The sequence below is a fragment of the Peromyscus californicus genome, unplaced genomic scaffold (assembly GCF_007827085.1).
Source record: "Peromyscus californicus insignis strain IS unplaced genomic scaffold, ASM782708v3 Scaffold_7__1_contigs__length_154581171, whole genome shotgun sequence".
NCBI classification, from domain to species: domain Eukaryota; kingdom Metazoa; phylum Chordata; class Mammalia; order Rodentia; family Cricetidae; genus Peromyscus; species Peromyscus californicus.
The window spans coordinates 91313912-91335812 of NW_026294595.1; the positions used below are offsets into that span (position 1 = coordinate 91313912).

At 41.9% G+C, this 21901-nt stretch overlaps 1 protein-coding gene across 1 annotated transcript in view; it reads left to right on the forward strand.

The window, feature by feature from the left end:
• The first annotated feature begins 4203 nt into the window (after positions 1 to 4203).
• Positions 4204 to 21901, forward strand: part of Spred1 (sprouty related EVH1 domain containing 1) — an 82314-nt gene continuing 64616 nt past the window's right edge. Inside the window, exon 1 of the mRNA XM_052722852.1 lies at positions 4204 to 4355. Within this exon, the coding sequence (XP_052578812.1) occupies positions 4324 to 4355 (32 nt within the window). The 5' untranslated portion in view covers positions 4204 to 4323. The remainder of the gene's footprint in view (positions 4356 to 21901) is intronic.

A 21901-nucleotide genomic window follows, 5' to 3' on the forward strand; every position in this document is an offset into this window, starting at 1 on the left:
TTTCTCAACTCCGGGGCAGGGTCTGCAGCACCCCACAGCTTGGTTGTCAAAGATGGTCCCACGGGGCAAGTCTGTGTACTTGCAGGCAGAACCTCTGGACAGATGGCCTGGGTAACATCATTAGTTGGTGTCCATTTTGGAGATGACTACTTGAGGTAAAGCAATATGACAACGGGCTGCAAATGCAACCAGGTAGACGAGGTCGTCACTAAGCTCCTCTTGAAGGGCTTCTTGTTCCTCTGGTAGCCAGGCTTGAGGAGCAGGCTCTAAATCAAACTTCCACAGAAAGAGTTCTGCCAACTCGCCCACCTCACCCACCAAGACTAAGAGCAGTTCCGAGGCTGGTGGAACTGCTCCCAGTCCTGCTCAGCAGCAAACTCTGCCTGGAGGCATCCAATGTCCTTGACCATGGGCTGAAGTTGAAAGAGCCGGCAGCAGCAGTGTCTTCCTGCCACACATCACCACACACCCATCACCACCAGTGTAGGACATGCTGCCTGTCCCTCTCAGCTGCGTGGGAACAAACCCCATGCTGGAGCCACCTCCAGGGCCCTGACCAGTCCATTGCCTTATCTCTTGTACATCAAGAGACCCAGATGCTGGGCTCTCAGCATCCTTGTAAGATCATTTCTGTTCCACAGTTAAAAAAATATACACTTTATATTAGAGTATATATCATAAATATATAATATATAATATATATGTCACATACATTTTATATATTATATATAATATTTAAAGATATATATTTTATATAAGTCGGGACTAGACCAGGGATATATATACAAACATATATACATACACATATACATATTCACACACATATATATAAATATATATATACATATACATATATATATAAAACATCAACTACTGGTAAGTTGTGGGAACTACAAATGTCCTCTTAAAATGGACACAGAAGAATCCTAACTAAAAGGAGTTGATGGTTTGGCCTCTGTGTCTTGTCCATAGGGCAGAGAATAAGCTGAGGAGTATTACTTTAGGCTGTTGACCACATTTTGAGCCTTTCAGTAAGCTCGCTCTCTCTGTATGAGTGGAGAGGACATTGCTGGGTGTATGGTAAATAAAGCCAGTTTTCTCATCTTCCCCAAGAGCTGAGTCTGATTATTTCTGTGCTGTACAGGAGCCTCAGCCAGCTGTGCCTGCTCAAAAGTGAAAGCTGCCTTGCACATGGCCGACTTGGTCCTTAATCATAACTCTGACGGTTATCACTGTTGAAGGCTCATCAGGTCATGTGTCTGCTGGGGTCCACAGAAGACGACAGGTGGCTATTTGTTGAATGAACACTACCGAGAGCCTCACATTTAACCTTCACATGTCAGCACTGCGATGTGGGCTTTATACCTCTGTCTTACACAAGCATAGTGAGAACTGGACCTGCTGTCACCTCGGAATTTGCTCTGAGTTCTTTATGTGTGTTGCTATCCCAGTAATCCACATAAAACCTCCAGGAAACAGGTGCTATTACCTCACAGCACTAGGAGGGATTTGACCTACTGAAGCTCTCCCCTCCCACCTCAGTACTGGGGACTTAGCTCAGAACCTCACGTATATTCCCCAGGTACTCTACTACCAGGCCAGATCTTTGGCTTCTTTTTAATGTAAAATTTTTATTTTGAGACAGGGTCTTGCTAAGTTAACCAGGGTGGTCTTGAACTGGTTCTATAACCCAGGCAGAACTTGAACTTGCAATCCTCCTGCCTCATCCCCCTCATTATCTGGAATTATAGGCCATTCCTTGCCAGTCAGGCCCAGATTGATTTCAATTTGAGTGGGCAAAGTTAGTTAGTGGCAGTACTTGGAGGACAGACTAGCACCAGCACTCCGGGTTTCAGGTTCTTCATATCACAATCAAGTTCAAAATGGTACTGGTAGAGATCTCATGCCAGGCTCCATTCACTTCTCTTTCCCATCCTCACCACTGCTCCTTCCTCCTTCCGAAGAAGAACAACCCGGCAGACGTGGCCGGAAGGCAGTTATATAAAGAAACCTCAGTGATCCACAGTATGGATTTTTGTGCACGGCTGGCTGGGTTAGCGCTCTCATTCCTTCCTCAAACATACTCCTATGTTTGAGGCACTCCTATGTGCACAATCTTGTTAGCACACCAGTGTGTACTCATCCGGAGAGCAGCAATTCTGAGGCTTCCTGGAAACCCTTGGCAGGAGAGTGTCGGTTTCCTTGGGAGGCCCTCTCACTTTCTTCTTCCTCTGGAATTGTTACATCCCTCAAGGTAGCTGGAGCTGCAAGTTTCCTTTCCTAGGAGTCATGTAAACTTGAGAACAAAGTGAGAAGCCTAGAGCAGAACCGCCTGGGGAGACGTGACGGGAACTTGGGAGCGCTTGGAATTCAGTCCCCCAGGCCATCTTGTACATAGGCTGACTTCGTAGATGGAGAAGAGATAATTTTGTAGAGCCCGGAGTTCTTAGCCCTTCAGTCACAAAGATCCTAGGCTCCAGCCCTCAACCCTAGAAGGTTCTTATGCAAAAAAGACCTTTTGGGACGACTGCATACATTGTCCTCTGACAATGCAAACGTGACAGCTGCCTATCCAACAATCGTTCCGCCTCCGTTCGGCTGAGTTCGTGCTACACAGGCATCTCCTGCGCTATAGTTATGCAACCTCACTCGCAGCGGGAGTTATTTCCTGTGCTGCTGGATGCGCCAGATTCATGTAACCCGCCTACCCCGGGCTTCAATGGAAGCCGTTCTCCATTAACAAGCATTCGGGCTTTCAGAGATGAATGCCTTGCCTTGCATGCTGTTTGCTCAGTGAGAATCGCGCTGAGGTATTGAAATCAACTCTTTACACACACACACACTTCTCACTCCCTTGTGCAAGAAGCAAGGGGACTGCAGCAATGCAACTAGAGGGACAGCAGGAGGAGCTCGCTTTGCAGTCCCGGCCTGTAACCCCCACTAACTCGAGATGAACTCATGCCAGTTCCATTCTTTGCAAGGAAAACACAACACACGCGCGCGCGCGTGCACGCGAACTGAGCAGAACGGAGTGGCCTTCTGATTTCTTCCCGGAACACACGGTGTATGCGGGCTGTTTGTACAGACGGCTTGGGTATTCCAGGCCGAGTAACGGGGAGTTGCGCGTCGCAACAATGCCGGTCCCGGAGCAGCTCTGCTCACAGCTCCCACCCCCGCCCCCTTTCGCGGCGTGCCAAGAGTTTGGAGCGCGCGCACGCACACACACGCGCGCGGTGCAGCGGCGGCATATCCCTCCGCCGCCCTCCTCGCCCCGCTCCCGCTGCCCGACGATTTGGGAAGAAGCGAGGGGAGGAGGGAACTACTTTTCTGAAACTTGTTATGCTGCCCACGATCCCGAGCTGCAGTGATTCGCCTGCGGGCCGTGGCTCTGAGGTCTTCCCCCCTCCACCCCTCCGAGGCCCCGCGCCGCTCGCCCGCTCGCAGCCGCGCCCCACGTCCGCCCGCCCGCCCGCCCGCCCGCCGGCTCCCGCGCGGGCCCCGCCGCCCCAGAAGTCGCGAGGGACTACTTCGCCTGCCTCTCCCGCGGGCGCCCCCGGTTCGCGCGGCGGAAGGAGCGGGCGGCGTGAGAGCTTCCGCCGCCCCCCTCGCGGCTCCCTTCTCGCGGGCGTGAGGAGCGGGCCCCGCGGAGCTGCGCTGCTCTCGGCTCTCTCCTCGCCGCCGCTCGGCACTGCGCCCTCGGGCTCGGCCGGCCGGCTTCGCGCCCTGCCTGCGGCCCTCCAGCTGGAGCGCGCCTGAGGGAGCCCCGGAGGGCCGACCGGGCGCGCCGCGCGGGCCGCCGGCGGCCAGGCGGGAGATGGTGCGCGGCACCTCGGCGGGACCGCGCCGCCGCCCGCAGCCAGCGCTCGGCTGCCCCCCGCCGGCCCCCGCCGCCCTCCTGCCGTCGCGCCCCTGAGAGCAGCACCGCCTCAGCCGCCGGCCGCGTCCCTTCAGCGCCCGCAGCCCGCCCGCCCGCCCGCCCGCTCGCCCGCCCGCCCGCTCGCCCGCGCCGTCTCGGCGTCGCACCCGGCCTCGGCGCAGCGAACCGCTGGGGTCGCCACGGCCGCGCTCGCCGCCGCCGCCCCCCTGCGGGGGTGGCCGGGCTGCCCGGCTCGCGGGGCGCCGCTCCGGGTGAGGCGTCCACCATGGTGAGGCCCCCGAGCCGCTGCCCGCGCGCCCCGCCGGCCGCCGCCGCCGCCGCCGCCACCGCCACCACCACCGCCACCACCACCACCGCCGCCCGCCGCCCCTCGGTGCCGCCGCTGCCGCTGCTTCCCCGCCTGCTGTTGCTCCTCCATCTCCTGAGCGGATCACGGTGAGGGAAAGATGAGCGAGGAGACGGCGACTTCTGACAACGAGTAAGCGAGCCCTGGCTTGGGTGAGCCGGGTGGGCAGCCCCCTCCCCCAGCCCGTCCCGCCCGCGAGGTGATCGAATGCCCGATGTGTCTGTCGGGCCGTGTTCTCTCATGGCAGCCCCCCCCCCCTTCCCATCCTTGCATTCGCCTCCCTGCTTGGGAAAGGCGACCGAGTGCAGAGCAGAGGCGCTGGAGCAATGGGACGTCTCCGAGACGGAGTAATGTGGGGTGGCTCAAAGTGGAGTAGAAAGTACCCTTTGCCTGCCCTTCTTCACTCCTGCACACACACACACACACACACACACACACACCCCCAACACCTTGACCATCGAGCCATCCTCCCCTTACAGCTATTTCGCTCGGAAACTAATGTGTGGGAGCACCTCCTGCCGCAAACTGCTCTTGAATCCTAATTCGATGACTCAGTGACTCTTAAATGCCGATTAAGCCTTCGCCCCCTGCCCCACTTTTTAAACTCATGACCTATGCTTTTCTAGTTAAAAAAAAAAAATAGGGTTAGGGAAACATTTTAAGAATCAAATAGGATTAAGGACACCTGGAGTGTGGACGCTGTTGAGCTATTGTTTTTTTTTTTTTTTAAACCTTTGTGAATACTGAACCTGTCTTCATCAAGAACAGAGCAGTTGAGAATTTTGAATGCTAGTGTCTGGCTTTCGTCTGTGAAAAAGCACCGTTTACATTGCCGAACGCGTTGGTGACTTCATCAGTTTCATCTAGAGCATTCCATGACTTTTAAGTTTTTTTTGCTTGTTTGGGCTGTCCTTAGGTTTTCCAAACGAAGCTCTGTACCTTTTAAACATTTTGCTTTAACGTAGCAGCCGCTTGGAGGAATAATGGTGCTGTAAGATTTTCCTGTTGAGAGGAGAGTTAATTTGGGGCAGAATATCGGGGCATCCGTTTTCTTGTAATTGAGTTCAAGTTTTGTTTGTTTCTGGGGGATTATGAAGAGTTAAATGAGGATGCATTCCTTTAAATAAAGTACATTCCTCAAGTCGGACCTCCTCGAGAAGGCTTTAAAGGCCAGTGCTGAATCCCGTTTAGCATAAAATAGCTAGAAAAATGCCAAGCAGTGTTCCCCCCTCTTTGAAAAGCACACTGTGAGGGAGCGGGTGTGGAAGGAGGTGGATTGCTGCAGTCAGTGCAGTCTGGAAGCAGAAGTGGCCGCCATGTTCTCTCTTTTTTGTGAATCGCCCTCATTTGCATAGCACACTTCATTCATAAAAAAAAAATAATTAAACATCCATCACCTTGGACAACTTGAAAGGGTTTCCTAAGAAAAGCATTCGAAGCTTGTTTGTCTTTACGTAGATTTTTGAGTTCAGGAAGTGAGGAGAATTAGAAGTTTTAGATTAAATTTTAGAACATACGAACACACAAACAACTACCCCAGTTCTCAGAATGTTGACACAGTTATGTGGGAAATATCAGTTCGGGGAGGTGCTGAGATCACGTGATCGCCTCCATTCATAAAATACCTGGCTGTCCATTCACAGTGCAGTACACTGTCACTGCCTTCCGCAGACTAGACCTATTTTGATCGAGATCAAGAAGCCTGTCTCAGTACTGGGTTAGGAGAAAAACTGCGAAAATGCTGAAGGGAAGGACTGGAACTTTTATTAGTATCTTGGAAGAAAGCAGCTGGCAGAAAATCTTAAGATCTATTTTAGAGATGGGCAAGGATGTCTTACCAGTTTAATAGTGTAGAAAGTAGTATTGCCTTGCTGCGGCTGAGGAACAAACCATGGGATGTGGACTAATGCAGGCATATAATAGATTGTTTCAAAACGGGCCCTTTTTTTGGTACTATGGTAAATTGAAAGTGCAAGTAAGTGTGTGAGAATGATCTCAGTGGATGGAACCTTTGTTGCACTAAAATGAAAAAATATTTCCGATGGTTTTAATCCTCAAAATATTGATGCTTTGAAACAGAACAATTTGGAAATTACTCATCCAGATTTTTAAAATTGTTTTCACAAATATATCCTGCCTTATTAATACATTGTTCCCTAGGAGCTTTGTAATATTAGTTTGGGTAGGAAAAGAGTAATCTATTTTAGCATGTATTTATTCTCTAAAAGGTTCTTCATAGAGTAAAAGTATTTTTTTTAATTAACGTTGGAAAAATGATTGTGATCATCTGGTAATCGTTGCTGCAAAAGCTGACATTGTTTACTTGTGCCTTAGCTCAACCACAAAGTGGATTTCTTGGAATGTCGATTTTAATCTGGTCATTTGTATATCTCATCTTTAACGTAGGAGGTGAAGTTTGGAAACGGAAATTCATTATTTGTAATCATACATTATGAAAAAGCAAGAGATACAGTAGTGCCCTCATGGTTTAGGTATACTTTAAAATGGCCCTGTATTATTTTTTCCTTTTTTCTTTAAGCCATAGTTCATTGGGATTTAATTACAGTAGAAATTTACTTAACATTTTATTGCTTCATTTTTCTTTGTTTTTAGCCTTTGAAAGAAGGTGAAAATCACTAATTTCTTGAAGAGTGTGTTGACTTTTAAAAATTAATAGATAGCCATTGTACTGAAATATAATAAGGTTTTTTAGAATCCTCATTCTGAACCATTATTTGAATTTAGTTTTTTTTTTTTTTGGTAGATAAATAGCTGAGGAGATTGCATATCTAATCAAGAATTAGTGGAAGACGTATTCCGTAGACAGCTTTGTCTTAACAGTGAGAAGTCAAATGTGGAAATGAATGAGACTAGGAGGAAGCAGTAGACTGTTTCAGATTCGTGTTTGAAAAATAAGGTGGTTTTGGCAGGTAAGATGGCTCAACTGCTGAACTCACTTTCCACTATCTGGCCTGGTGACCTGAGTTCCATTTCTGGGACTTACATGGTGGAACCTGCTCCCACAAGCTGTTCTCTGACCTATGTGGCACCTGCGTGTCCAACACAGTCACACAAATAAATGTAATAAAAGCATTTTTTAAATGAATTTTCAAAAGACAGTAAATAAACTGCTTTATGCCACGAATAAAGGAACTACCACACGATTTTATTTTCAAAGGTAAAATTTCATTTTGCAGAAACTGATACTCCAGAAACTGAATAAAGATGTACCATATTATATATAATGAGTTAGCCTTTTAAATACAATTTTGAACACTTAAGGATATATTATGTAATACCTAAGGATCTTTGTGATTTGTTGTTGAGTGAATATCATACTACATACCTTTTGCCAATTTGGCCAGAGCACTCAGAGGAGTGAAATAGCTGAAAAATCAAGAGTTTTGTTTATTGTGCTTAAATAAACCAGAACCACCTGCCATGTCAGTGTGCTGGGCTTTTTAATATCAAGTTGGGATTACAGTAATTTTAGAGAAGGCTAATTAAAATTGAATCACTTGAGATAAATCTGGGTTAGAACCATTTCTCCCGTCAAAAGCAAATTTTGTGATTATATCATTTAGTGCATCATTAAAAATTTACCTCAAGTATGCGAGTATATGAATTTTCTTTCATTTGTCTTATATATGTGTATGTTTGTGCATACATTATACACATATAGTTAGAAAGTAATTCTAGAACTGAATGGAAAGAAACCTTGGGATGCTCTGTAGCAGTTATTCAAGTAATATATGTTTGTGTAGATGTCATGAATACATAATTTAAAATTTGCTTAGAGTTCATTGGAGCTCAATGCTAGCTCATCTGCTTCCAACTTCATTCCTCCTTTTCCATAGAAAGCTTTCTTGTCTTGAATTGTATGTTTTTAAACTATATGCTAGCATGCTCAAAATAATTTTTCAAGCAAAAATCTTGTGGAAATAATTTTTCTCCAGAAGACTCAATTGTGCCATGCTCTCCAACAGTCTGTTCTCCTGTGTCATTGTGTACTTGAGCCACACTTATAGTTAGATTTTTAAAGTCATTAATGTAATCATTTACTCGTTTCTATGTCTCTTATTGCCCCTTACTTCATAATGCTTATTATATACTTTTTTTGTGTGTGTGATTTTATGCATTTGGGATCATTTAGTTTTGTTAGAAAATAGGCTGAAACATTACGGGAAGAATTATTGTTATCTTTTAAAAATTTACATTGGCTTCATTTTTGACATGTTAGATTTCCTCCATTTCTGGAAATAATAGTTGAGACCTAAAACTATCATAGATACTTTTGGAGTAATCACTGTGTTGGCTTCTGAGCTATGCATTGTATCAACAAAAGGGGAGTCATTTATCTATCTTTATCAGTTTTGAAGATTTGAAAATTTCTTCCTTTTACAGCTTCTCTGTGGTGCCAAATATGAGAAACTGGCTAGGAATAAAGAAGGTCATTGATGGGGAAAGGATAAAAATTATAGGCCCCTTAATTAATCGTATGCTGCTGGTGGTGACTGAGTAGTATCCAAGGGGAAAGACTGACAACCTTACTCTGATTAGGGTAACTTGAACTTGACTAATAGGTCTGTCTCACTAAGTGTTGGGAAGGGTCATACAGAGAGGTTTGCATTTCTTCTCCAGCCTTCTCAAAGAGTTGCATTTGGACTAAAGTTGCCAATTTGAGAAATAGTTTACCCACCCATGCAAGGACAAAAACTATGGTTCAGAGATGAATAATTTATTTGCTGTGCTACCATGAGATAACAAGGACTATATATATATATATATATATTTTTTTTTTTATGTAATTTCATGGATACTCCTTTACCTGTGATTTTGATGATGATGTTTATATATTGGATTTTTCACTTTGTTCCAAGCACTGTGAAAAATGCTTTATTTAAGAATTATGTAACTAATGTTTATACACATTCACATGCACACACACCCTCTCTGACTGGAGTGGAGTTTCACAATGGATACTATGGTAGATTAATATATGTAAATATTTTGCTGTGTTTTAATTATCTTTCCTTTTTTATATAATTTATTTATTTTTATTTTATGTGCATTGGTGTTCTGCCTGTATGCATGTCTGTATGAGGGTGTCAGATCTTGTAGTTACAGACAGTTGTTAGCTGCCATGTGGGTGCTGGGAATTGAACTCATGACCTGTGGAAGAGCAGTCAGTGCCCTTAACCGCTGAGCCATCTCTCCAGTCCCTTAATTATCTTTCTAGAATGTGACTTTTAGTGGCTACTATATGTCCAGTGTGTGACATACTTTGATGTTTACCAGTCTAATACTGGAATTTGTTTGTTCTGGGTTTTGTTTGTTTTTTTTTTTTAAACAGTATTAGTTTGACCTTGAATTTTTTTTTTTTTTTTTTTTTTTTTTTTTTTTTTTTTTGGTTTTTCGAGACAGGGTTTCTCTGTGTAGCTTTGCGCCTTTCCTGAATCTCGCTCTGTAGACCAGGCTGGCCTTGAACTCACACAGATCCGCCTGCCTCTGCCTCCCGAGCGCTGGGATTAAAGGCGTGCGCCACCACTGCCCGGCGACCTTGAATTTTTTTTCTTCATCAGTATCTATTGTTTTTTTCTTGAGGTAATCTAGGAATATCATGTCTTAATTCTTTATTAAATTACCATATACAAAAGAAAAATTTAGTATATGAGAATACTTAGGCTTTGAAATGTCTGTCCATAAGTCTTTGAGAATTATGTCAGTTTTAAATGCAGAGAGTGAAATTCTATTCAAACTGTCTTAAAAATGTGCTGGGTGGTAAAGTAGAAATGATTTGTTTAGAAAAAAAATGTTTTAAGGTATCTAGAATTTTTTTAAATTACTGCATTATAAATAGAATTAAAGTGATTATTCAGAAGTCATTTGCATATCTATTTAACTTTTAACTGTTTTGTGCACTGTGGTATAATACAAAGAACATTGAACTTGAAATTGTCAGACATTTTTCTTGTAACTGTTTCTGTGATCAGTTGATTCCTTTGTGATTGAAGAAGTTTGAACTAAGCATTATGGACCTTTTCGATGCTAATAGTGTATGATTTGCTTTGATGTTATCAATGGTAGACACACTAGGTCATTTGATTTTGCTAATTTTGTTATATTATTTTTGTCATATTTAAGTAAACCTTGCCTGATAGCATGGTAAAGTAAATGTGTGAATTTTGTATTAAAAGATAAAATTTGTGGACAACTGATCTGCTGTGGGATGTTCTGTATGTTAATTGTGTTGCTCTGATTGGTTAATAAATAAAACACTGATTGGCCAGTAGCCAGGCAGAAAGTATAGGTGGGACAAGGAGAGAAGAGAATTCTGGGGAGTGGAAGGCTGAGGCAGAGAGACGCTGCCAGCCGCCGCCATGACAAGTGAGATGTAAGGTACCGGTAAGCCACGAGCCATGTGGCAACATATAGATGAATAGAAATGGGTTAATTTAAGATATAAGAACTAGATAGATAACAAGAAGCCTGCCACGACCATACAGTTTATAAATAATATAAATCTCTGTGTGTTTACTTGGTTGGGTCTGAGCAGCTGTGGGACTGGCCGGTGAGAAAGAGTTGTCCTGACTATGGGCCAGGCAGGGCCAGAAAAACTCTAGCTACAAATGGTGCCTGGAAAACTCTAGCTACACTGATCTATACATCAGAAACTTTTAAGTTGGGCTAACCATTTTGTTGTCATTGGGAAATGAGGTCCCACTATAAATCCCAACTTCTTCTGAGATTCATCAGGTTTAAATAATCTCCTAACCCCAGCTAGTTAGTTGGGGATTATAAGGAAGTTAACCATCCTACCCCATTAGCATGGGTTAGTTGGAAAAGTGAACAAAAAGCTACTGGACTTAAATGCTGACTTGAGGAGTTCCATAAGGAACACACTAACATTATGCCAGTTTCTAAGCTTTACTTAATGATCAAGAACACCACAAAGTCATTCTCACTTGGCCATTTATCAAAATATATTAATAGCGTATTTATTTAGTTTCAGAAGTTAACACAGGTAAAGTGTTGTAGTATTCTCCAGCATTTGGATATAGTTCTATGAAAGTTTGGAATAACCGTACCCCAAGAGTCTAGAACTAAAGTCCTTAGGTCTATGAAATTTGTGTCTGTGATAAGTGGAATGAAAAAAACGATTTTTTTTTTTTAAAAATTAGAGGCCATGTCGCATTATGTAGCCCTGACTGGCCTCCAATTCACAGAGATACACCTACCTCTGCGTCTATCTAACAAGCAAAATCATACTAATGTATTGTGAACATTTTCATCCATGTTCTGGTCAAAGATCGAGGGAAAGAGTGGAACCCACCCTTAATCCCAGCACACAGAGGCAGAGGCAGGTGGTTCTCTGTGAGTTTGAGGCTAGCTTGGTCTATGAAGTGAGTTCCAGGACAGCCAGGGTTGTTACACAGAGAAACCGTATCTCAACTTCCCCCCCCCCAAAAAAAAAAAAGAAAAAGAAAACAGTCTTAATACCTCTTTAGGTGGAAAGGGCCATCTTCCTAACATTTTATTCACTGTACAGGGGTCAGAAGTTTACTTTCATGGGAGAAGTGAGCCTTTTCAGTTTCAGTTATTTCAGGAGGTAATAAACACTCAACGTTTTGTAAGCTGCGATCCAGCTAAGATCTCTTAGTGGTGAGAGAGATTTGCTAGCCAGAAGTTCACCCTTCTTGGTTTAATCTGTTAGAACTTTAATTGGGCCAATCAAGAGTGTATCAGCTTCTATATAGGCAGCCAATTTCGATCATGAAAACTGTAGCAAAAAATTAATATATATTATCTTTAGTTCTGATATTTAACCTGCTATTCTGAGATAATTAATTTGCTAATTCAGAAATAACCTCCTTGGATAGATAACTGTATACTTGGTTTAGGACCTAATTTGAAGTTTATTGATGAATTAAGGTTGAATAAGCATAAATCCAGAACTTAAAATCAGGCTTGTTTGAGTAAAAAAACTAGGTAGAAGTCAAGACCATGTAACAAATAACCCCCCCCCCCCTTTTTTTTTTCGAGACAGGGTTTCTCTGTGTACCTTTGCGCCTTTCCTGGATCTCGCTCTGTAGACCAGGCTGGCCTCGAACTCACAAAGATCCGCCTGGTTCTGCCTCCCAAGTGCTGGGATTAAAGACGTGCGCTACCACCGTCCGGCTACAAGTAACCTTAATAAATGCATCAAACCAGAATATTGTTCAACTTTGTGTTTTAAAGAGAAAGAGAGCGGATGAATGAAACGGGCTGACCTTTAGCCACCCTTTGTTTTCCTTGGCAGTTTTTTCCTGAGTCTTGACACTTCACGAGGGAGCAAACAGCTTTAGTGACCAAAAAGTTTACTGATGAGAGACACACAGACTGTATTGCTTTGAGTCTGAACAACCTATATAATGTGTGTTGGTTGTTCTCCAGTATATATCAAAGGAAAAGCGTAGTTTGGTTTGTAATTACTGATTAACTTCACATCATCCCATTCTCGAATTTATCCTGCCTTAAATATATTTACCTAATCGGCAAGAGTAAGGAAACCAATACTAGCAAGATGGGCACCTGCTGGTGGATTTCTTAAGTTTGAGGCCAGTGTGGTTCACATAGTGGGACCCTGTCTCCAAAAAAAGTAAAATGGACACGTTTAATTGACTTTGGTTTACTGACAGGAGCAATTAATGTTGAAGAAAGAGATATTAAAAAAAAAGCAAACACCTTTCAGACCTTTCATATACATAAGCTTTATGTGAATATAATTTTGTGTTTCTAGTGTACATATAAAGTTATTGTTAAATTGTATTATAATAAGAGGCCAAAAAGCAATAGAACTATTTATTCATTCCTAATTGATACACTTAATATAAAGACTATGTTTTATATGCATATTTTAATAGTTTTCACTTACACTGCAATATATCATCATATTGTACCAAAAGCTTACATAGCTATTTTCTCTTTAATGAGTGGTAGGTTTCCAGCTCTTTACTATTACAAATAGCATTGTATGGTTGGTGTACAGCTGGAATCCTAGCATTCAGAAGGCTGAGGCAAGAGGATTTTAAGTGGGAAATTGCAAATTTTAGGACAGAATTTGGCTGCATAGTAAATTCCAAGAGAGCATCTCCCTTCCTTTCTGTTTCTCTGCCTTCCCCTGTGTGTGTTTGTGTGTCTATAGAGGCCAGAGAAGGATGTTTAATTATTCACCTTATTTTCTCTGAACCTGGACCTAAGCTGTCAGCCAGCAAGCTCCAAGGATCCTTCTCTCTGTCCTCCATAGCTGGAACTATGGAGAATGTGACTATACCTAGCTTTTATGCAATGCTAGGAATTTGAACTCAGATCCTCATGCTTGCAGTGTAGGCTCTTATTCACTGAGCCATCTCCCCAGCTTCTTACTTTATTTTTATTTTTCCAACATAATATTTTTATTGATTATTTGGGAATTTCACATAATGCACCCTGGTCACACTGCCAGTCCTCCCATGTCCATCCTTTGTGCCCTCCAACAAAAAAAAAAAAAAAAAAAGGAAAAAGAAAAAAGAATATGCCAAGTCCAATTTGTGTTGCCCACTGGAGCATAGTCAGACTCCCAGTGGCCAGACCCTTAAAGAAAGCTGAGTACTTCCCCACCCTCACTCCTGCCAGAAGCCGTCAAAGTTTGTGAAAGGATGATAATTGTCAAAGAACATAAGTTTCTTTTAATGATACTTGATATTTTTTCTGTTGATTGTTTTTTAAGTGAAATTTGTTTCCAAATATCTTAGATTCATTTTGTATTTTTAGTGCTGTATGATTCCAGATACATAATTAAATTACCATTAATATTTGAAGGATTGTTAGCATTAGTTTGCAGAAGAGCTGGGGCTATAGCTCAGTGGTAGAGTGCTTGAGGAAGATGTAGATTTAGGCTTCATAGCAACTACTTCTTTTAGTAGATGTCATTGCTATTACTTTGCCCTTTCATAAAGGTGAGAAAACTGAGGCTTGGCAAAGTTAAGTTGCAGTGAAACTTCCATAACTGGTGAAGAAGGTCTCCATGCTGGCAAAACTGGCCTTAGGACAGAAGTAGGAGACTTGGGAATGTGGTGGGAGTTCCTAGGGAGCTAACTTTTTAATATCATGGTTTTAATAGCCATTTCTGAATTGAACACAAATCTGGAGCATTTCCAATCTCATCCCAGAAAAATACCTTGAAAACTGTACCATTCTTTTTCAAGCTATTGACAGTTCTACATTTTAATAAGAAAGCTTGAGGTTTAGCTTTTCTAAAATGTAGAAGTGTCACTGAAAGTAGGTCATTTTAGTTGTTTTGCAAAAACGGTATTAAATTAAACTAAGGTTAGTCCTTTTTAGTATGTGTTGAATGTTATTGTTTATAGATATGTTTACATTTCATCTTAGAAGGTTAACGAGTGATTATATTGTATATGCTTTAGTGTGTGTGTGAGTGTGTGCGTGTGTGCGCGCGCTCATACAAATCCTTCATCTGATAGAGAAGCATAGTCCATTTGCTATGTTAAATGTCATTACCCATTCATGACTTTTTTTTTTTTTTTTTTTTTTTTTTTTGTGGTTTTTTTCGAGACAGGGTTTCTCTGTGTAGCTTTGCGCCTTTCCTGGAACTCGCTTTGGAGACCAAGCTGGCCTCGAACTCACAGAGATCCGCCTGGCTCTGCCTCCCGAGTGCTGGGATTAAAGGCGTGCGCCACCACCGCCCGGCCATTCATGACTTTTGATACATATAGTCAATTACAAATGATTGAACTGTACTTATTTTGGAACATCATGCTTTGGAGATTCTTGACACATACATCCAAAAAGTTGATGAAAGTAGTAAATGTCAAAACATTGGCATACTGATCTAGCAAAAGGAGATTTTGATTGGTAAGTAAGGAAAAACCCTCTTGTGCCATTGGTTTGCCCTGGGGATAGTCACTATTTGTTGTGGAATATTTTGATCGCACTGTGACACTCCAGACTGTCAATAAAGTTTACTTTGAATCAGGGGGCGGAGCCAGCAAGTAACTGATGTAATTAGGCATAGAGAAGCCAGCAATTTGGATAGAGAAGACACACAGGAAGGAAAGGGCTGGGATTAGAGTTTGAGCTTCCTTTTGGTTCTGGGGTGAGGGAAGAGACCATCTCTTGCAGTTTTAGCAGGTTTTCACCCCCCACATCTTACTTCCAAGTCTTTGCTGGTAAATAGAACAATAGAGACTTAATTTAAACCTACATATTGCGGCTCTGGGACCAGAAGCCCTACTAGGCCTCGGCCTGAGTGGTTGGTAGGGTGCTGACTGTTGGGCTCTGGGGCTGCAGACAATAATTAAAATGTCAGTAGATTCATGTGTAGCCACTAAGCTGACAGAAAAACATCAACTATTAAGTTTGGTTTTTGCTTGGGGAAACAAAAAAGGGGTTATTTAACATGAGAAGTGATTCTGTTTTTTATTAGTTGGGTGTCATGTTGTCTAGATGGACTTGAATTTCCTGTATAGCAGAGAAAGACCTTGAACAACTGATCCTCCTGCCTCTGTCTCCTGAATGTTAGGATTATAGGTATGAGCCATCACTCTTGGAGAGGTTTTAATGTTTAAAAACAAATATTTTATTCTAACATAACCCCTGGTAGATTTTATCACTTTGATCGGTGACTGACATGGATCAAATGCTTTGCTATGTGAGACATGCATTATCTCGTTTCATTCTGCACCAAAACAGGTTATCTTAACCCCTCAGTCCTTGTTAGGTGTTCAAAACAGAATTAGTTACTTCTTGTTTCATACTGTTATCGTTGGCACTTGTATATACGACTTCTGCAGTCTATTATTTTTAAATATTTGACTAATAACCTTATAGAATCCGATCTGCAAATGAGGAAGAATGTGAAAACTAACATCTGTTTCATGTGCTTCTGTCAATTTTTTTTTCTTTTAAATTGTGGCCCACATCTACCTACCTTCTTTCCTTCCTTTGTCCTTCCCTTCCTTCCTCCCTCCCTCCCTCGTTCTATCCATCCCTCTTTCCCTCCTTCTTTCCTTCCTTTCTTTCTTTTATGTGTAAGTGTTTTGCCTTCATCCATGTATGTGTACCATGTGCGTGCCTGATGTCCTCATCAGACCCCTTGGAACTAGAGTTACAGATGGTTTTGAGCCACCACGTGGGTGCTGAGAACTGAACCTGGGTCCTCTGTAAGAACAAGTGCTCTTAACCACTGAGCCATCTCCCTTTAAATTTTTTACATTTTAGTTCTTGCTATTCCTTTTTTTGTTTTGTTTTGTTTAGTTGAGAAAGAATTTCTCAGTGTACCCCTGACTATCCTGGAACTCATTCTGTAGACCAGGCTGGCCTCAAACTCACAGAGATCTACCTGCCTTTGCCTCCCAAGTGCTGGGATTAAAGGCATGTGCCACCACTGCCCAGCTCTTCTATCAAATTTTTTTTTCTCATAAATAATTCTTAACTGGTGTTTACCATTAGTCTTCTTATAAAAATAAGGAAATTGTGCAGGGTGAGGTTGTGCACCCCTTGTAAGCCCATTAGGAGCCTGAGCAGGAGGATCACAAGTTTGATGCCAGCCTACTCTCTGCTTTGTCCCTAAGTAAGTAAATACCTCACCCAGGGGCTGGAGAGATGGCTCAGCAGCTGAGTGTGCTTGTTGTTCTTGCAGAGGACCCAGGTTCTGTTCTGAGGATCCACACAGCCAGCCCTAACTTGATGGGTTACAGTGCCCCCTTCTGATGTCCACGGGTGCCAGCACAGTTGTGATGCACATATGTATACCTGCAAACAAAATGCTCCTACAAATAATTTAAAAATCCCACAGTATGCCTAAATAGTGCTTCATTGTTTTCTGAGCTCTGTTAAAGGAATGTATTTACTTAAATGTTGACCACAGACCTTGATTTTTAAAAAACTCCAGTAGTAATAAATTATAGTGCACATCTGTGGTGTCTATTTTATAAACATTTTACCTTTTTAATTATGTATGTGTGTGTAGGAGGTTGTACATGGAGTGCAGAGCCTACATAAGCCAGTAGGTGTTGGATTCTTCAGAACTAAGAGTCACAGGCAATTGTAAGCTGCCTGATGTGGGTGTTGGGAACTAAACTCTATAAGATCACTATACAGTTAACCACTGAGCCATCTCTCCAGCTGCATATTTAAGCCTTTTTTTTTTTTTTTTTTTTTTTTTTTTTCATTTTTCAAGACAGAGTTTCTCTGTGTAGCTTTGGAGCCTCTCCTGGAACTCACTCTGTAGCCCAGGCTAGCCTTGAACTCACAGAGATCTTCCTGCCTCTGCCTCCTGAGTGTTGGGATTAAAGATGTGTGCCACCACTGCCCAGCATATTTAAGCATTTTTAACATGCGTTTTTTAATTCATTGGTATTTGCTATGTAATATTCTTTTTGTTAACACACTGTATTTTCTTTCCTGGGGTTATTTGAGTTTGTTCATGATAGTGAATGCTGGCAGTTCATTCTGTCCATAAAGTATTAAGCATTGTCTGATATGTAATCATTTGAAAACCCATTTTTAGACTCAGTTTCCCCGATGATAAGACGAGTAAGATCGCTCTGATGATTTCTAGCACTTTGGTTTTAATTGTTTTGTAATTTGACTTATTCTCCTGTTCGTTGCATCATTAATTTCAAGATATTATTTGTCTTACTTCGCCTTTTTTTAATTATAAAAATGTGAAACAGTTGAGTAAGACTTATTCTATTATATAATTCTATTTTCAGTTAATTGCTCTTATGGACTAACTGTTTAGGTAATTTAAAAATCTGAAGCGATTTACACACATGTGCATTGTTTCATATTGATTAAAAATTATAAAAACCAACTTGGAGTCAACTTGAAATGCACTGACCCCCCCCCCCCCCCCCCCCCCCCCCCCCCCCCCCCCCCCGACGAACTGTCTGTGCACACCCTGCAGTCAGGCTGCTTTGTTAACATTCTTGATTGCTTCCTTGAGGTAGTTTTTAATGAAGGCAGTCATGTGTATGATCTTCTGGGTGCTCAGTTGATAATTGCAAATTGCATGTATTGCTGTTTGTTTGCTTTATCTCTCTCGTCTTTCTTCCCTTTTTAATTTTAATTTTATCTTTATTTGTATGCCTGTATATGGGTGCTTACTGAGGTCAGAAGGAGGCGTTGGATCTCCTGGAGCTGGAGTAACAGGTGATGGTTAACTGCCTGTTGACATGGGTGCTGGGAACCAAACTCTAGCCCTCTCCAAGAGTAGCAAGTAATCTTAATCACTGAGCCATCTCTATAGCACCAGATTCTTGTTTGTTTACTTGTTATGTAAAGTAATTATTTCACAGTGATAAATGCGAATGTTAGTGTTAGAAGAATTTATTACTGGATGGCAAAATGCTAGAACCTATGAATAAATGATTATCCCTGTGCTGTGTATGATAATTTAAATGTCATTAACATTAAAGTATTCAGGTCATGTTAAAAAAAATGTTTAGATCTGCTTCAGTAAGGAAATGTCCTTTAATTAAAAGCCATTATGTAAGTTCTCCATACCTTAGAGGTCACTAAATATTTCGGTGTAGTAGACCCAAAGAGCTTAATCATTCATGGATATTGAATGGAGGGCTGGTAGCAGTAGCCATACAGATGGAAATGAGGATGCTATAGCATTTACTAGTCAAATATAGTTCATCTTCCACATTTTGTACTGCTTCTAGGGTTGGCACAGTCATTAGTGTTGACACTGAATGAGGTAACACAGCAAGCATTTGTTGAACATTTGTGAAATACTGGAGGAAGGAAAGGAGTTAACATTTTTTTTTTTTAATGTATACTGTGGTATTCTGGGTATAAGTATTGGGGGTATAGATGAATAGAGCCTGGGTCATTCTCTCAAGCAGTTCTCCCCAGTTATTAGAAATAGTGATAGTTCTTTGTACTGTAGGGCTTTGTACAACTGAGAGGGTTGTACAATTTCCCCCAAGATGAGAAAAAGTGTTGAAATTAAATAATTTATAAGAGACATTTTTTTCATGTGCACTTACCTTTACAGTTCTGAAGTCTGAAGTGTTAATCTAATTAATCTTTATCAGTAAAAAATCTGAAGTCAAATATGTTGTTGTTTTTGGTCTTTTGGGGGGCCCACCACCCAGGTCCCAAATAAATTACACATGGAGGCTTATTCTTAATTATAAATGCTTGGCCTTAGCTTGGCTTATTTCTAGCCAGCTTTATTTATTTATTTATTTTTTATTTTGCAATACAATTCAGTTCTACATATCAGCCACGGATTCCCTTGTTCTCCCCCCTCCTGCCCCCCTCACCTTCCCCCCAGCCCACCCCCTATTCCCACCTCCTCTAGGGCAAAGCCTCCCCCGCGGACTGAGATAAACCTGGTAGACTCAGTCCAGGCAGGTCCAGTCCCTTCCTCCCAGGCCGAACCAGGCGACCCTGCATAGGCCCCAGGTTTCAAACAGCCAACTCATGCAATGAACACAGGACCCAGTCCCACTGCCTAGATGCCTCCCAAACAGATCAAGTCAATCAACTGTCTCACTCATTCAGAGGGCCTGATCCAGTTGGGGACCCCTCAGCCATTGGTTCATAGTTCATGTGTTTCCATTCGTTTGGCTATTTGTCCCTGTGCTTTATCCAACCTTGGTCTCAACAATTCTCGCTCATATAAACCCTCCTCTTTCTCGCTAATTGGACTCCCAGAGCTCTACCCGGGGCCTAGCCATGGATCTCTGCATCCAGATCCCTCAGTCGTTGGATGGGGTTTCTAGCACGACAATTAGGGTGTTTTAGCCAGCTTTTCTTAACTTTAAATTATCTTGTCTATCTTTTGCCTCTGGGCTTTTACCTTTCTCTATTTTTTTTTATATACCTTTTTTTTCTTACTCCATTGCTGGTTGTGTAGCTGGATGGCTGGCCCCTGATATCCTCCGCCTTCTCTCGCTCTCTCTTTCTATTAATTCTCTCTACCTGCTAGCTCCACCTGTCCTTTCTCCTGCCTCGCCATTGGCTGTTCAGCTCTTTATTAGACCATCAGGTGTTTTAGACAGACACAGTAACACAGCTTCACAGAGTTAAACAAATGCAATATAAAAAGAAGTAACACGCCTTAAAATAATATTCCCCAACACAGATATTGGGGTAAGAACCTGAAAGATCAGAGAACAGGGAGCAGCCACAGTTGCTTTCTACTTCTTCTGGTCCTCCTGGACATAGATCCTCTCTCAGCCCTGCCTTACCACTTCCTGTTTCCTCTCTGTCTGCAGTCCTCCAAACCTCTATGGTCAGCTGGTGGCTTGCTCTACCCTCTGACTCCAAGCAAGCTTTATTTGTCAGAACACAGTCAAAATACCACACATTTCCCCTTTTTTTGTCTAAATAAAAACTGAAGGTTTTAACTAACATAGGAAAACTATATAAAGTAAGTACAATAACTATATACAAATATATAGGCAAGAATTACATTAACAATGTCCAGTCCATTTGCATTTGACAAATTCAGAGAAAATACTCCATTATCTACCCTATCTTGATGGGTCCAAACTTTTTTCACTTTCTATCCTAACTTGGATTACCAACCCAAAACTATTTTTTTTTTAATGTCTCTCAACCTTAGGTACTTTACACCTCTTTTGTGAGTTTTTTTTTTTTTAATTTGGTAACAAGGAAAGGTCTAACTATAACTATCTAGACTTCAACTCCAGAGTCCTGAGAAGAAGAAAATATTACCTGAGTAAATAGGAAGTGCAGAGCAAACAACTTCCAAAACTAAGGAATGACAGAAACAGCCAGGTGCCTGGACAGTCATAAAAGGTTCCTCTAACATTGGGGCATCCATCTTCAGTCTACAGGCCTAGAATATCTGACAGACTTTTCTGTGAAGCAGGAGTTCTGAAGGACTGTCCTACCTTGTCTTGGCAAAGTTTGGCAGTCACTTCCCTTTGTGTCCTGCTTGTCCAAACTGGACAGCAGCTGTCAGCAGTTGAGGCAAGAACAGTTTCTCGTCCAGTGGCTAACTTTTGCCACAAAGAAAGTAACCTCAGTATGGAGTTTCTTTGATGCTCGTCATCTTCTCTGACATAGATTGGTGCTGCCAGGAGCAGACATGTCTCATTGTCATTAAAAAAAAAAAAAATGGCCGGGCGGTGGTCATATTCTGTAGATGAGAATATCACACAACAGAAGTCTTATGATATGTAACTACAATCTTGATGACTGATACATCTTAAAGTTCATATGGCAGGGTAAATTTTGTCTTACTTAAAAGTTAAAAGCTTAAGTGTTGGTTGCAGCTTGGAGGAAAAGAGCAAATGAATACTGTGGAAGTAGTCTTTTCGTACCTTTATATTTTGTATGTTGTGGGTGAAACTTTTTATGAGTGATATATATATATATATATATATATATATATATATATAATACTAATATATATGTATATACTATCTGGTACTCCTTCACTAGAAAGAGCTTTGAAGTGAATTAATTTATAATTGTTAATATATGACAATTAGCACAGTTGGGCCAGCATTTAATGTAAGAGTGAGAGATGTGCTGCTCTCAAAGTTATGCTCCAGGAAGCTTTGTTTTCTGATCAGAAGACAAAAGGTTATTTGAGGTGAAGAACAGATTTGGAGTTGCATACTCCTCTAATTGACCATAAGCAGACTGAA